The sequence below is a fragment of the Geotrypetes seraphini genome, chromosome 6 (assembly GCF_902459505.1).
Source record: "Geotrypetes seraphini chromosome 6, aGeoSer1.1, whole genome shotgun sequence".
NCBI classification, from domain to species: Eukaryota; Metazoa; Chordata; class Amphibia; order Gymnophiona; family Dermophiidae; genus Geotrypetes; species Geotrypetes seraphini.
Genome location: NC_047089.1, coordinates 86446515 through 86462089, shown reverse-complemented (window position 1 = coordinate 86462089; position 15575 = coordinate 86446515). Strand labels below are relative to the sequence as shown.

Here is a 15575-nt window from a genome sequence, read left to right as displayed (position 1 = left end):
CATGTCAGGAAGAATGGAGGGAGTAATAGAAAGAGATGCTGAGGTGATAGAGGGAATACAAAGGCAGAATTGTTGGCTATGAGTGTCTGAGTGAGAAGGAAAGAGAGATGATGTACATGGGGAAATGAAGAAAGAGGATAATTGTTGGGCATAGGGAGGGAGAGAGAATTATTGGGCAAGGTGGTAGAAGAAGAGGAGTGAGGTAGAGATGCATGGTGAAGAGAGAGATGAGAGGGAGAAATGTTGTATGTGGTGGTGGAGAGGAAACAGTGGGACAGATGTAAAGGGATTTAAGAGGGGCTTCAAGGAGGTGGAGAAGGTGGGAACAATACCAGGATCAAACTTTGGAAAGGAAAAATAAAGTTTTCCGCTATTCTATGTTCAGATCTGCCACAGGCAGCATTTAAGAAACATTGCTCATGGCTTTGTGAAGAGAAACAAGTGCATAAGTGTAACCCTCTTATATTTTCTTTCTATTTAAAGCGCAGTACTTTATTTTGAGGACGGTTTCATTAAGGTTTAATGTTTTTATAGACTGTGCACCATACAGGAGAACATAAATACAGTACAAAGATTTTCATATGATCCGAGTTACATACAAATTCAAATTAAGAATAGTTTTAAAAATGGAACTCATTCTTAACCCGTGGTCTGCCTGTACAGTTATGACAATATAAGGCCTTTCCAAATATGGCCAATTGCAGAAGTGGCATTAGGCGGCCTAAAGCACCTACGTAGGTGCGATTCACTCAAAAATGTAAGCTGGAAAACACTGGTCTACATTTCCGACACCTGTCTTTGCTGAGGATCCTAAAAATAGTCCACATTTGGGGAGTCATGCCAGCTTAGCTGATGGGGATTCCCCTGCCACTAGCTATTACCTGAACCACCAGGGAGATCCCCGATTCTTCTCTCTCTCCCTCCCTCCCACCTACCCACCCACCAACCCACATCCCAGCACTCCTTCAACGAGAGCCTCCTCCTGCTGAGCTCAGTGTGTGGAGGGGTGTGTGGGGTGTACGGCTCGGAACTTTTCAGCAGCCCCTTGTATGTCCATAATTGTTTTTTTTTTTTTAAATAATAAATTGCTCACTTCCTATCTGCTCCTTTTTATTCTAAGAATAGAAAGAGTTTATTCTAAGAACTGAAAGAGTTAATGGAGGTGATAAGCTTATGAAAATAAAAACAATGGGAATGTGCTAAGCGTGCTTTAATGTGCATTAGCATTTGCAAAATCTTAGATACTCCCATAGGCTACCCAGTTAATTGCAAGATGTCAGAAGGAATTGAAAAAAAAACAACAAAAAACTGATCAGGAAATATAGCATGTTCCAAAAGCATTCAAAAAAGTACAAAGCCTAATTACATGATTGTTTCAACCTTTTCCTACTCTGCCAGAAAGGTATAGTCTTTTAAAAACAAGTTTTTGTAAATAATAAAACAAAATCATCCATTGTGTTTATATTGTATTGAACAGATGTAGTCAACCCATTAATCGACCTATGAAGAGAGACTAAGCAATTTCATTTTAGTATTCAAGACATTATCCCAGTTTGCAGAAATCGGATAACGCCACATGATTACAGAGAGCCAGTCGATGAGTCATGGGTCCCTGGAGAGATATTACTCGAGGCAGTCTCCATGAATATTTTATAAATAGGGATCTTCTGCTAGTATACAACTTCTGTCCTTAGCATGGATTTTTTTAAATTTACCAATAAAAAAGTAATGTGTTAGGCTCAGAAAAATAGAACAAGTTAAAATTTAACCAACAAAATAGTTGGGCAGAGTTGCAATATTTTATTGATTGTTTGGTTGCTAAAGGATTTAGCTTTAATGTTTTGTTGGTTGCTGAAGTATTTATGTTTTTTGCAACCCACCAAGATCAAGTAGATTAGGTAGGATATAAATATATCAAATTAATTAATGCTTCATTTCTTTCTTTTTTTATTGATTTATATTCCACCTAAAAAAACTAAGCAGAGTACAGTAAAACATAGGTTAAAAAATACATACATCAAGCAACATATCAGGATCAGGATTAGAGAAGAAACAATTTTGCTTAACTTTTCAATTTATTTTCCCCCTGTTTTATTAAGGTGCGCTAACCGATTAGCGCACACTAATCGAATTAGCGCATGCTAAACGCTAACGCCCTCCATAGACTAATATGCACGCGTTAGCGTTTAGTGTGCGCTAAATCAATTAGCACGCGCTAATCGGTTAGAGCACCTTAGTAAAACAGGGGGTTCGTTTTCTTATTTCATTTTATTTTCGCTTGTGTTTGGTATTAGCATATGTGTTATTTCATTTAGTGTGCACATTGCTTCATATTACTGTTTTGGGTTATTATGCACTCAATTAATGTGTGCTAAAGAAATTAGCAAATGCTAACATAGAATGAAAGAAAAGGAAATGAAAATGCACATCCTTATTTATTTTAAATGATATTATAAAATACAGGTTTAAAGGATAAAGGCCTCGTCTATTAAACTGCGCTAGCAGTTTCAAGCATGGGGAGCCGCGCTGAATGGTCCACGCTGCTCCCGACGCTCATAGAGTTCCTATGAGCGTTGGGAGCAGCGCGGGCCATTCAGTGCGGCTCTCTGCGCTAAAAACTGCTAGCGAAGTTTAATAGAAGAGGGGGGTTACCCCCTCTTTTACAAAGGTGTGCTAAGCTTTTTAGCACACGCTAAATATTAGCGCACGCTAAACATGCGCTAAACGCTAACGCATGCATGTTATCCTATGGACGTGTTATCGGTTAGCGCACGCGTTGATTTAGCGCGCACTAAATCTGTGCCAAAATGCTTAGCGCAGATTTGTAAAAGAGAGCCTTAGTGTAGTACTTCATAGACAAAGGACCTTAGCTCCACCACAGAATTTGTAACACATTGACATTTTTGATGCTGTGTCCTGTTCTTATTGTATTTCACGTATCATCCGACAAAGACGTAACTGCTTCTTGGATATTATTTTGCAATGTTTATAGCTGGCACATAATCAGATTGATTTGATAAAGGCTGGAATAATGTTGTATAACTACATAAGGCTGTGCATCTGTTAGCACATATTCAGTTCACTGAAACACCTTAAACATATTTAGGGAACAATTCATCAAAGGGCGCAAAGTGCATTAACGCACACAAACATGTTAGTGCATGCTTTCCCCCTTAGTGTGCACAAAATTGATTTGATGTGTGCTAACCTACAAATTAACACACATCGGGCCTGATTCTATAAATGGTGCCTAATTCCTAGGCACTGCTTGGCACTCCTAGGCACTGATTGGCATTCCTAGGCACTCTTGCTGTCTATGCTGGTGGGGGGCCCAATCTTGTTGTCTATGCCGGTGGGGGCCCCGATCTTGCTGTCTATGCCAGGGGGACCCGATCTTGCTGCCTCTGTTGAATTTATTGGAAAATCTGAGTTTGTGGGACCAAGGAACAGATTAATGCAGTTTCTATTATTTTCAATGGGACAAATTTTTTGGGAACTCGAATTTTTGGAACTCGAACGGGGTTCTGGAATGGATTAAGTTCAGATTCCAAGGTACCACTGTATATGGTTATGCATGTGTTTGCATGCAAGTACTGCTGAACTCTACCTGTGCACATGCCCACTGTCAAAGTATGCATCATCCAAAAACATAGTGCTTACTTGTCTGCTAGTCAATACTCTTATGTTCGACATCCTAAAACTAAGCAGCTCCTTATAGAACTACCTCCTGAATGCTAACTATTGTTTTTAATTCACTGGAACAAAAACTATTTTGATTCCTTATTATTTAATGTGCAATAAGTATAAGCAACTAATAATCAGTATGGAGTTGTCATGAGCAAGAGAAATTATTCTGTTCCACCGTTACTTGTTTTCCAGAACTAGAATAACCTCTGGGTCAGACCATGATGTGCCTGCTAAGCAGAGGATCAACCTGGTTGAGAGTACCAGAGCAAAGTAAGAATTCAAATGATAGATTTCTTATACATCATGGTAAAATGTTATGAAATGGATGTCACTTGAGCTATGGAATAATAACAATAATGATATTATAGATAAGTTTTGAAAATTCAGTAGCATGATAGGGCTGAACATAATCTAAGCAAATTGCTGATTTGCAACTTAATTGTTTCATAAGCTGATCAGTGCTGATAATTGGCAATTAGCAAGTAATAATAGGCACCAATTGCCACAAATTAGAATTTACATGTGCACAACTTTCTAAACATACGAGAAGTGGTGCGTATAAATTCTAGTGCTCAGATCTCAAAAGGGGGCATGACCAGGCAAGGAGCATGGGTGGGTCATCGACATTCCCAAAAGGCACACTGTTATAGAATATGCCCGATCCGTGAACAATTTAAGTGCAGGTATTTATTTACTCAAATTGAGCTCTGTTCCCATGGCTATCGAGGTCTTTTCTCTTCCAGAAACTGCTAGAAAGGAGGTGGTTTGGTACTTTTCTATAAATCATTTTTGATGTACAGCTTCTTGAAAAAGGTAGCGATGCATCGCTAGAATATATGCTAGCTACTGTTAATGATATGCTCTCCTGCCATCCATTGGGTATTCTGTTAATTTATCATCCCCGATTCCTTGGAATAAATCTTCTGAACTAGTATTCGAGACCATAACAAGTACTTTCCTAAAATTCCAGAGACTATTAATCATTGGTGACATTAATCTTCATTTAGATGATAACGCTAATAAGGATGTTATCGAACTCAGCAGTTTTCTCATCTCTCTGGGTTTTCCTCCTCTTAAGTCCGCTGCAACTCATGAAAAAGGGCACTCTCTCGATATCATTAGCTTTAGTTGAGGATGTTCATTGGGAACAGGTTCCATGGTCTGATCACTTTCTGGGTATCTCATGTCTTCCTGTTTTTATGTCCCATCTTGGGGCTTAATCTTGTACTCTAAAACGTATTACCTTCCGGAAGAAAATCGCGGGTGAACAATTTTGGTTCCAATTTTTCAAACAGTTTGCTTTCTCCCTCAGGCCCGATGCCTCAGAAGTCACCTATTGTTCACTGGCTCCTTTATCGACTAAGACTGTTTCTTACTCTCGTAAGGCTCCCTGGTACCTTCCTTATCACAGAGAACTCAAACAGAAATGCTGAGCACTGGAACGTAAATGGAAAAAATCAAGATCTCTTGCTGACAGACAGTCATGGAGGGATAGAATCAGGTCTTATAATGCAACATTAAAAAAGCTAGGAAAAATTTTTATGGTGATAAAATTATCAGATCCAACAATCAAAGTAGCACCTTGTTTAACATCTGGTGTTCGTTAACTACTAACAATGACTCGTCAATACACCCTTCCTCCCCAGTAGCGGGAAACAGGACTCTAGAGCAGACTACCTGACCAAGTCAAAAGCAGTCAAAACAGCAGTCAGGGAGGCTAAATTCCACATGGAGGAATCTCTGGCAAAGAACATCCAGAAGAGAGATAAATCCTTCTTCAGGTATATCAGTGACAGAAGTAAAAACTCAGGCGGGATTGTACGTCTTAGGAAACCAGACGGAGACTATGTGGAAAAGGATTCCGAAAAAGCCCAACTATTAAATGAATACTTCATCTCAGTCTTCACCCGTGAAGCGCCAGGGCTTGGCCCTCAGATACAGACAAGGGCTGACTCAGTTGACCCATTTAGTAACTTCGAGTTTACGCCCAGCAGCGTCTACGGTGAGCTGTCAAAACTCAAGATTAACAAGGCAATGGGGCCTGACAACCTACACCCAAGGGTGCTTAGGGAGTTGAGTGATGTCTTGGCGGAGCCACTGTCAGCGTTCTTCAACCTCTCCCTTAGTACAGGCAGCGTCCCGTTGGACTGGAGGACGGCTAACGTCATTCCACTCCACAAAAAAAGCTCAAAGATGGAGACAGCAAACTTCAGACCAGTGAGTCTAACATCAATAGTGAGCAAACTAATGGAAACTCTAATCAAACACCAATTGGATAAGATCCTGGATGAGGAAAATCTACGGGACCCCCGTCAACATGGATTTACTAAGGGGAGATCATGCCAATCCAACCTGATCACCTTCTTTGACTGGGTGACGGGGAAGCTGGATGTTGGGGAGTCCCTGGACATCGTGTACTTGGACTTTAGCAAAGCATTCGATAGCGTACCACACCGCAGGTTGCTGAGCAAGATGAGTTCTATAGGATTAGGTGACACATTGACGAAAAGGGTTAGGAACTGGCTTGGTGGTAGGCTTCAAAGGGTAGTGGTGAACGGCACTCCCTCAGAAATGACGGAGGTGATCAGTGGAGTGCCACAGGGCTCGGTCTTGGGCCCGACCCTATTCAACATCTTTATAAGAGACTTGGCAGAAGGGCTTCGAAGTAAAATAGCATTATTCGCCGATGACGCCAAACTAAGTAATGTAGTGGGCAAATTCACAACGGACGAAGATTCAATGCCCGACAACATGATGCACGACCTACTCCTACTGGAGCGCTGGTCTAGGACCTGGCAACTTAGCTTCAATGCCAAAAAATGCAAAGTCATGCACCTAGGCAACCATAATCCATACAAGACTTATACCCTTAATGGTGAGATCCTAACAAGAACGGTAGCAGAACGAGACTTGGGGGTGATCGTCAGTGAGGACATGAAGGCTGCCAGTCAGGTAGAGCAGGCCTCATCCAAGGCAAGACAGATCCTAGGTTGCATACGCAGGGGTTTCATCAGCCGTAAGCCGGAAGTCATTATGCCATTGTATAGATCCATGGTGAGGCCCACCTGGAATACTGGGTGCAATTCTGGAGGCCACATTAACGCAAAGATGTGCTGAGATTGGAGTCAGTTCAGAGAATGGCCACCCAGATGGTCTCGGGACTCAAAGATCTCCCGTACGAAGAACGGTTAGACAAACTGCAGCTATACTCGCTCGAGGAGCGCAGAGAGAGGGGGGACATGATCGAGACGTTCAAGTATCTCACGGGCCGCATCGAAGCGGAAGAAGATATCTTCTTTTTCAAGGGACCCACGGCAACAAGTGGGCATCCGTGGAAAATCAGAGGCGGGAAACTACGAGGTGACACCAGGAAATTCTTTTTCACTGAAAGGGTGGTTGATCGTTGGAATAGTCTTCCACTGCAGGTGATTGAGGCCAGCAGCGTGCCTGATTTTAAGGCCAAATGGGATCGACACGTGGGTTCTATTCACTAAGCAAAGGTAGGGGAGGGTCATTAGGATGGGCAGACTAGATGGGCCGTGGTCCTTATCTGCCGTCTATTTCTATGTTTCTATGACTTAGCAAAATTTTTTTAATGAAAAGGTTGCTTTTATAAGAGACTCTTTACCATCATTAGTTTCTTATAATTCTCTGGTGTCAGGTGATACTAATCCAATTGCAATTCCAGCAGATAGAATCTGGACAGCTTTTGAGTTTGTATCTGAAGCCTAAGTTGCAAACCTGTGTCATAAATTAAGATCCTGCAAATGTGCTCTGGATCCATTCCCTTCATATCTATATGAGAAAATTCCTACTCAGGCCATTTCATCTCTTACCAAACTTATTAATTCTGCCTTATCATCAGGTCTTTTTTCTGCAGAGATGGGTCACATTGTTCTGTCCCTATTTTTGAAGAAAACAGACTTAGATTCATCCTTACCGTCTAGCTATCGACCTATAGCGAATATTCCTCTACTGACCAAAATGTTAGAGTCCATTATATCCACTCATCTTTCATCATATTTAGAGAGATTTTTCATTCTTTTATATTGCCAACATGGATTCAGACCTAATCTCAGTATCGAATCTCTACTGATTTCATTAATCTCTAAGGTTCAGCAATTATAAGTGCGCAATAAGTTTGCAATTTTGCTACAGTTCGATCTATCGGCAACCTTTGACGTCATTCACCATGATATTTTGATTTACCAACTTTCTGAGATAGGTATTGATTCTACAGTCTTAGACTGGTTTTCAAATTTCTTACGATCTCGCTCATATACTGTTAATATGGCACCATGTCATCCTCTTGGAAGCCTTTATGTGGAGTCCCGCAAGGATCACCTTTATTACCTATTCTTTTCTACATGACTACTTTGAAGCTTTTCTGTTTATCCCCCTGCAAAACACTATTTACGTATGCAGACGACATCTTTGCTCTCCTTTAGATAGACTCGAACCTCACTAACCTTGTTGGGAATATAATAGAATATATAAAGAAACTTCAGTCTTGGGCCCTTACTGTACAAATAAAACTGAATGCATTCATAACAAAGTTATTTTGGCTTGGCCCAAAATTAGAACAGCTACCTTCGTCCATTCTGTTGCCTTCAGGATCCTCACTGCAGATTGAATCCTCAAGTAAAGTTCTAGGTGTCATTATAGATTCAACACTTTCATTCAACGACCATCTTAATTCTCTGGTTAAAAAATGTTTTTTTAGTCTCCATATGTTGAGGAAAGTGAGATCCTGTTTCCATCAACAACACTTTGCTGTCCTTGTTCAATCAATCATCCTTTTGAGGCTGGATTATTTGTAATTCGGTCTATTTAAGCTTGATCAAGAAAAGCTTTCAAAGACTTTAACTGATCCAGAATACTGCTGCTAGGCTGATCTTTGCAAAAAGTAAATTAGATCATGTCTCTCTGCTCCTGCAAAAACTTCATTGGCTTCCAATAATTTCCAGGGTTTATTTTTAAATGTGCCTGCTTAACATTTAAGATCTTGCATGGCATCCTTCCTCCTTTAATTCCCCTGTCTTGAAATTCTGTAAGATCCAACATTACCAGATCTACTCGAAAATTTAAATTGTTCTTTCCTACTTTGAAAGGAGTTACCTACATTGGCATATTAGGGAAGTCTCTACTTTTCAAAATTACTGAGCTATGGAATAATTTTCCTATTCAACTGCACGATCTGGACTCATTCCAACCATTTCGAAAACATCTGAAAACTTGGCTATTTTCAAAGTTGTAAATTCCGCTCCTCTCCATACTATTCCATATCCATATTGTATCTGTTCTCCTTTCTAATTTCTTGTAAACCATGCCGAGCTCTACTATTATAGAGCAGATGCGGTATATAAGCCTAAGGTTTAGTTTAGTTTAGGCCTGGTTCTCATTGGCTTAATGGGTGTACCTAAATGTTAGTTACACAAATGGATGCTAAGTGTGATTCTATAAACATCACCTAACTTTAGAGCCATTTTATAGAAATGCACTAAGTGCCATTTTTTTCAGCGTTGATCTTTTAGACGTCATATATAGAGCATGACCCTTAGTGCAGAAAGTTGTGCGCACAATTTACAGAATAGACAGTTGCAAGCTTAAATTAATAATGAACTGATAATTCATATTAACGAGTAGAATAGACTACAAATGGTACCTATTAGCAGTTATGCATGCATCTGCTCTAAGTATTCTACATGCGCATGCAAATTCTATCGCATATACTTACCATGGCCATAGGAGGAGCAGGGGTGAGTCAGGGGTATGCCTAGCAGTTGCATATGGGTATTATAGAATATTAGCATTTACCATCTGTTACTTACATTTAGGTGTGTGCACTTACACCATCCTTTGATGTGGCGTAAATACTTGTACTTAAAGTTAAGTGCATATATTCAGACTTCTACTAGTATTCTATAATGGAAATTGCATACTTAGCGTGCTTTATCCTGGTCCCTAACTTCAGGTGCACTTTACTTGATTCTGTCCTAAAGAGGGTAATTTTATAACAGGGCATCTAAGTTAATAGGGCAAAAATGTGTCTAATTTTAGCCTCTTAGGTATCTATATGTCTTTTAAAAACATCCTGCAGAAATCACACCTAGAGTGAAGGCATGAACTTTGAGAGCGGGCATAAATGTTAGCATACACTTTGGGCCAGATTCTGTAAACAGTGCCTAAATTGGTAGCAGCCTAGAAAGAAAGGTACCATCTGCTTAGGCGCCATTTAGAGAATTGTGCCTAATGGCACTTATCAAAAACTTAGGCGCTGGTAATGTAGGCCAGGCTTTTACTGGCCTACTTTGTAGGTGCCTAAATTCTTTAGAAAATCGTAATAATGACACCTATGTCTGTCTCTGCACCCAATCATGAACACGTGGAGGGGCAAAATAAAAAAAAAGTCTAAGTCCCCTTTTAACCTAAGCCCCTAAATGTTCAACCCAGAAGCAGGGAAAGTGTCCATAACCAAAACATACGTCCATGTTTTGATTATGGCCTTCCTCTGCCTAAACGCCCAAACTCCACTACGTCTAAAAGTACCCCCACAGCACGTCTACACTTTTTAACCATAATGAAAAAAAAACACGGCTAAGCCAAAAACGTCCAACAGAAGGGTTTTTAGGCGAAGGAGGAGCCAGTCCTTCGCCTAAAAGCTGGATTCTGTAACCGGTGTCTGTCAAAAACAACAGAATCCTCCCCCCCCCTCCAACCGATCCAGGCAGGAGGGTGCCCAAGCTCTCCTGCCATGTCAAACCGCGACCCCCCCTCCCGACGATATCAGGGCAAGAAGGAGTCCAAGCCCTCTTGCCCCGTTGAAGCCGCGACCCCCCCCCCCCCGATAACATCGGGGCAAGAGGGAGTCCAAACCCTTTGCCCCGTTGAAGCCGCGACCCCCCCCCCGATAACATCGGTGCAAGAAGGAGCCCAAGCCCTCTTGCCCCAGGCACCTGCGGCACCCCCGACTCGTTCGGGCCAGGAGGAAGCCCAAGCCCTCCTGACCCAGGCGAGCCCCCTACCCCCACCCTCACTATAGTACGGGCAGGAGGGATCCCAGGCCCTCCTGCCCTCGACGCACCCCCCTCCCCCCCAACGTCCGCCCCCCCCAAGAACCCCTGATCGGCCCCCCCAGCCGACCCGCGACCCCCCCGGCCGACCCCACGACCCCCCACCCCACCCACCTTTTCCCGTACCTATTTTAGGTTGGCCGGACAGACGGGTGCCAAACCCATCCGTCCGGCATGCAGCTCAACGAAGAATGGGACTGGATTGGCCCAAGGGCACCAAAGTCCCGCCTCCTGATGGGGCCTAAGGCGCCTGGGCTAATCAGAATAGTTGGAGGCATTTTATAGGCAGGATTTGGGTGTGCTTAGTGCTTGGATATCTTGCAGCGATAATCACACATTTCCTAAGATGTCCTGTTTTAAAATCATCTACTGTAAGTGCCACAAAGGTACTGAAACTGACCAGATTTTCAATAGGACATAGAGAGGGAGTGATTAAGTCATGACCCCCCCCTTAATTCCCCTAGTGGTAATGACTCCCTCCCGCCCCCAAAGATGTGAAAGAAACAGTGCATACCTATAACACCAGCACCTGGTATAGGAAATCTTAATAGAGCTGCAAGCATGTGTCTGGAGTAGGATAATGGGTAGTGTAGTGAACCATAGAGAGGGTGACCTACCCACTATATTTATGGTGGAAAGTGTGAGTCCATTCAAACCCACAAAAACCTACTATACTGTCATATAGGTGACACCTGCAGCCATAAGGGCTATTGAGGTGGTAGAAGGTGGGCATAATAGGTTTTGGAGAGCTCACCATATATTTTAAGGGACTTCTGGTGAGGGATTTTAAGGGACTTTATGTGAAGTTCACGGCAGTGCCCCCTAAGGTGTCCCATTGCTCTGCTGGCATGTCTGTGTGGGCAGTGTACTATAAATGGTGGCCCTGCCTAACTCCAAATGGCTTGGATTTAGATATTTTGAACTTTATCATTTTTCTTTTTGAAAATGGCCAAAAATGTTAGACGTCCTAAGGGACAGGATGTCTAACTAGGCAATTAAAAATAAAAAGGATGGACATCTAGCACAGTGGTTCCCAACCCTGTCCTGGAGGACCACCAGGCCAATCGGGTTTTCAGGATAGCCCTAATGAATATGCATGAAACAGATTTGCATGCCTATCAGTTCTATTATATGCAAATCTCTCTCATGCATATTCATTAGGGCTAGCCTGAAAACCCGATTGGCCTGGTGGTCCTCCAGGACAGGTTTGGGAACCACTGATCTAGCGGGTTTGAAAATTGATGTTTTCGCCTCCTGATTTTTGGATGCATTTCTCAAGAAGTCCAAATCAGATGTAGACGCACTATCGAAAGTGGCCTTCTCTCTAAAGTAGTGCATAAGAACATAAGAATAGCCTTACTAGGTCAGACCAATGGTCCATCAAGCTCAGTAGCCTATTCTCATGGTGGCCAATACAGGTCCCTAGTACCTGGCTAAAACCCAAGGAATAGCAACATTCCATGCAGAAGGATACCATATCTTTGATTATAATATCATCAGATCACAAACAAGGTCCAACCCCAATCAGAGGCCAAGGTAGAATACGAAATCTTAGGCATCAGTTCTCCAAAAAATGCATAGTAATGTTTCAGCTTAAGTTTTTGCTGCTCCTTGATCTGTAAACATTGGAAGGTGGCTTTTTTTAAATTGGTAGCTGATTGTACGATGGATTTTCAAAAAGTTTATGCACTTTTATTTTTTTTTAAACTCTATTTATTAAATATCTCAAAAGTTACTGTCCCTTTATCATGGCTTTTTGGAAATCAATTTGGTCTCAAGTAAATTGTTTATTGGAAAACCATGTAGCTCTATCATATGATTCGATTCTGTTTGGTATGTTAATGAGAACAAAGAGTCAAATATCATCAAGTAATAACAAACTTTTATTGATAATGACAGGAGTTGGCATGCAACAGATCACCAGTAACTGGAAGAATTACAACAGTCTTAGTTATACATTTTGGTGGAATTCGTTATGCCACATTTACAAAATGGAAAGAGTACCGTATTTTCACGCATATAACGGCGCGTTATACACGATTTTACAAACCGAGTATAACCATGCGCGTTATATGTATGAGCGCGTTATACAATTTTTTTTTCTCATTGCAATCCGGCATCCCCCCTGCGAACCGGCATCCTCCCCCCCGCTCGCGTCAGATTCAGAATCTCGGAGAGAGCGAGACCAGAAAGCTTTGAGCATGCGCAAATGCTCAAAGCCCAGCCCAGCCCAGCACAGGGAAGAGGGAGGATCTCCCTCGCACCGCCCAGCCCAGCCCAACCCAGGCGAGAGAGGATCTTCGGGCACTGGCACTGGCACGTCCTGTGCATTGGTGCTGGTGCCGGTGCCCAATCGGGTAAGTGATGTCTTTGCGGTGCTGGGGGGGATGTAGGATCGCGGGGGAGGGGGGGGGTGATGCGAGCGGGGGGGGGAGGATGCCGGTTCGCAGGCCAGAAGAGGGAGTAAGCGGGGGTGGCGGGAGGAGGTTATAGCAGCATGCGCGGTATAAGCGTGTGCATGCTATATAGATTTTTTTACAGCAATGCTTTGTTCCTGCGCGCTATACGCGTATGCATGTTATACACGTATGCGCGTTATATGCATGAAAATACGGTAATTGCTTTGCAGAATGGGAATTATAACAATTTTAAAAAGATCTGGGGGCCATTGGCAAATTATTGTAATGATTAGACATCATTTTTCACTGATAGTATATTTATACATAAGGGGGTAGGGGGATGGTATAAATTTCTTTTTAAAGGTTATCATTTAATAAGTTTATAATATTTATATGATATATTTGATTGTAATATTTTATGGGAAGGATGGAGGGGAGGGTTTAATTTATGTATTTTTGATGATATTAGTAAGAAATTTAAGTGATGTGTCAAAATATTTAATGATGTAATATTGTGCACTTGTTGTAAGATGATAAAATGAATAAAGAATGGAAATAAATAAATAAATAGCAAATTACATCACTACCTGCATGGTGAGCCAGCTTATCTGACTGACTAGTCACATGGCATTCTACGACATGTCCTCTTACCACTTCTCCCGCCCCAACTATTTTCTGCAAAAATATGAAAGTGTGGAAACTTTTTGAAGAACCCTCGTATAACTGACAATGTGCAATGCATTGAAAGCTCTGATACCAAAACAGAAAACATCCTCAAAATCCATGTCAAGCTAAAGAAGTGGTATACCAGTTTTTTTCTTTTTTAATGCACAGTGCTACGTTTCTGTTAGAAATCTTGGCAGTTGTCCAGTATTAAAACATACCTACAGCTGAGAAGAAATAATAATCATTCTGAAAATTCTTGTTAGATATTATTTTTTAATTTTAGATGTGCCCACCCCAACAACTGCTGTGAATGTCTAGAACCCTCCATCAGTTTCAGCACTCGTTAAAAGCAGTGGGGGTTGGGGGTTAGGGACTGAGGCCTCTTGAAGTTGCTATAGAAACCTCTGTGACCTAAGTAAGCTAAACTAAAAGGGGCATTAGTGCTTCTGAAGCTAGTCTGCCACCAATTACTAGACCTTGCTACAACCTCTGTTCTCCAAGGATTGTCTCTCAGCCTGAGTGTGTGATAGAAATCCTAAAGGAGCACCATGCCTGTAGATAAATGTTGTGTGGAGTTAAAAAAAAAAAAAAAAAGTCCCACAGACCTCAAAGATAAAAGTCACAGATTGCTCAGTGTAATATTTATCATTTGTAAATCCTTCTGTTAATTTTTGTTTAGAAATTCATTTCTAAATGAACTTGGGAAAATTTTTCTCCCAAATGTATTGTACACATTTCAGCAGGTTCACAAGCCTGTAAAATTATTCTTTCTGTTTTTAGATTTGAGAAAATGGATGAGAGACCCATAGTACCACCACCCTTATCTTCACCAACATCCAGGTAATGGATTTTCTTCTCTGCAAAATTGTTATCATGCTGCTCTGTTCCGTTGCTTATGGCTTTACAGTGTGTTTAAATGACCAGCCTACTGGGAAATTATGGTGTCCACAAGTATCTTGGCTCCTCTTCAGTTTTCTCACTGTCCTACAGTTCTATGAAGTGTATGATTTCAGCAATTTCTCCATTTGCGTCAACTTTTCTGCAATTTCTTTTCTGTAGAAGATAGATTATATTGCCCCAAAATAGTCTGGTTTTGGTCATGTACAAATCCTACATAAAGTAACAAATCCTACAGAAAATAAATTGACTAGGTGAATGCACGCACACACACGTAGTTTGTCATTGCAGAAGAACACAATGCCTGTCTCTCTCACTCCTACACAGAGTTCTTTCACCCTCAGAGAATGTGGCTCTTTCATCTGCAAATAGCTTGTCTTTGTGATCCCCATAATATTTATTTATTTATTGCTTATATCCTAAGCAGTTTGCATCGAATGGTAATTAAGTATTTTCCCTATCTGTTCCGGTGGGCTCACAATCTAACTATGGTACCCGGGGCAATAGAGGGTTAAGTGACTTGCCCAGGGTCACAAGGAGCAGTGCTGGGATTGAACCCACAACCTCAGAATGTAGCAGCAATGTTCGGTATGTCAATGAGAACAAAAAGTCAAATTTCATCAAGCAATAATAAACATTTATTGATCATGACAGGAGTCGCCATACAACATATTACCAGTAATTGGAAAAATTACAGTAGACAGAAACTATACCTTCTGGTGGAATTCGTTATGCCACATATACAAAATGGAAAGAGTAATTGCCATACAAAGAGGGAGTTATAATAATTTTAAAAAGATTTGGGGACCATTGACAAGTTATTGCAATGATTAGACACCATTATCATTTGAAA

General features: G+C 41.4%; 1 protein-coding gene across 6 annotated transcripts in view; it reads left to right on the top strand.

Annotated features, from left to right (window-relative positions):
• The window catches only part of SCEL (sciellin), a 314001-nt gene that overhangs the window by 140975 nt on the left and 157451 nt on the right, over positions 1 to 15575 (top strand). For all 6 annotated transcript variants that reach the window (XM_033948694.1, XM_033948696.1, XM_033948691.1 and 3 more), the window contains exons 11-12: positions 3880 to 3957; positions 14606 to 14665. In XM_033948694.1, the coding sequence (XP_033804585.1) occupies positions 3880 to 3957; positions 14606 to 14665 (138 nt within the window). The remainder of the gene's footprint in view (positions 1 to 3879; positions 3958 to 14605; positions 14666 to 15575) is intronic.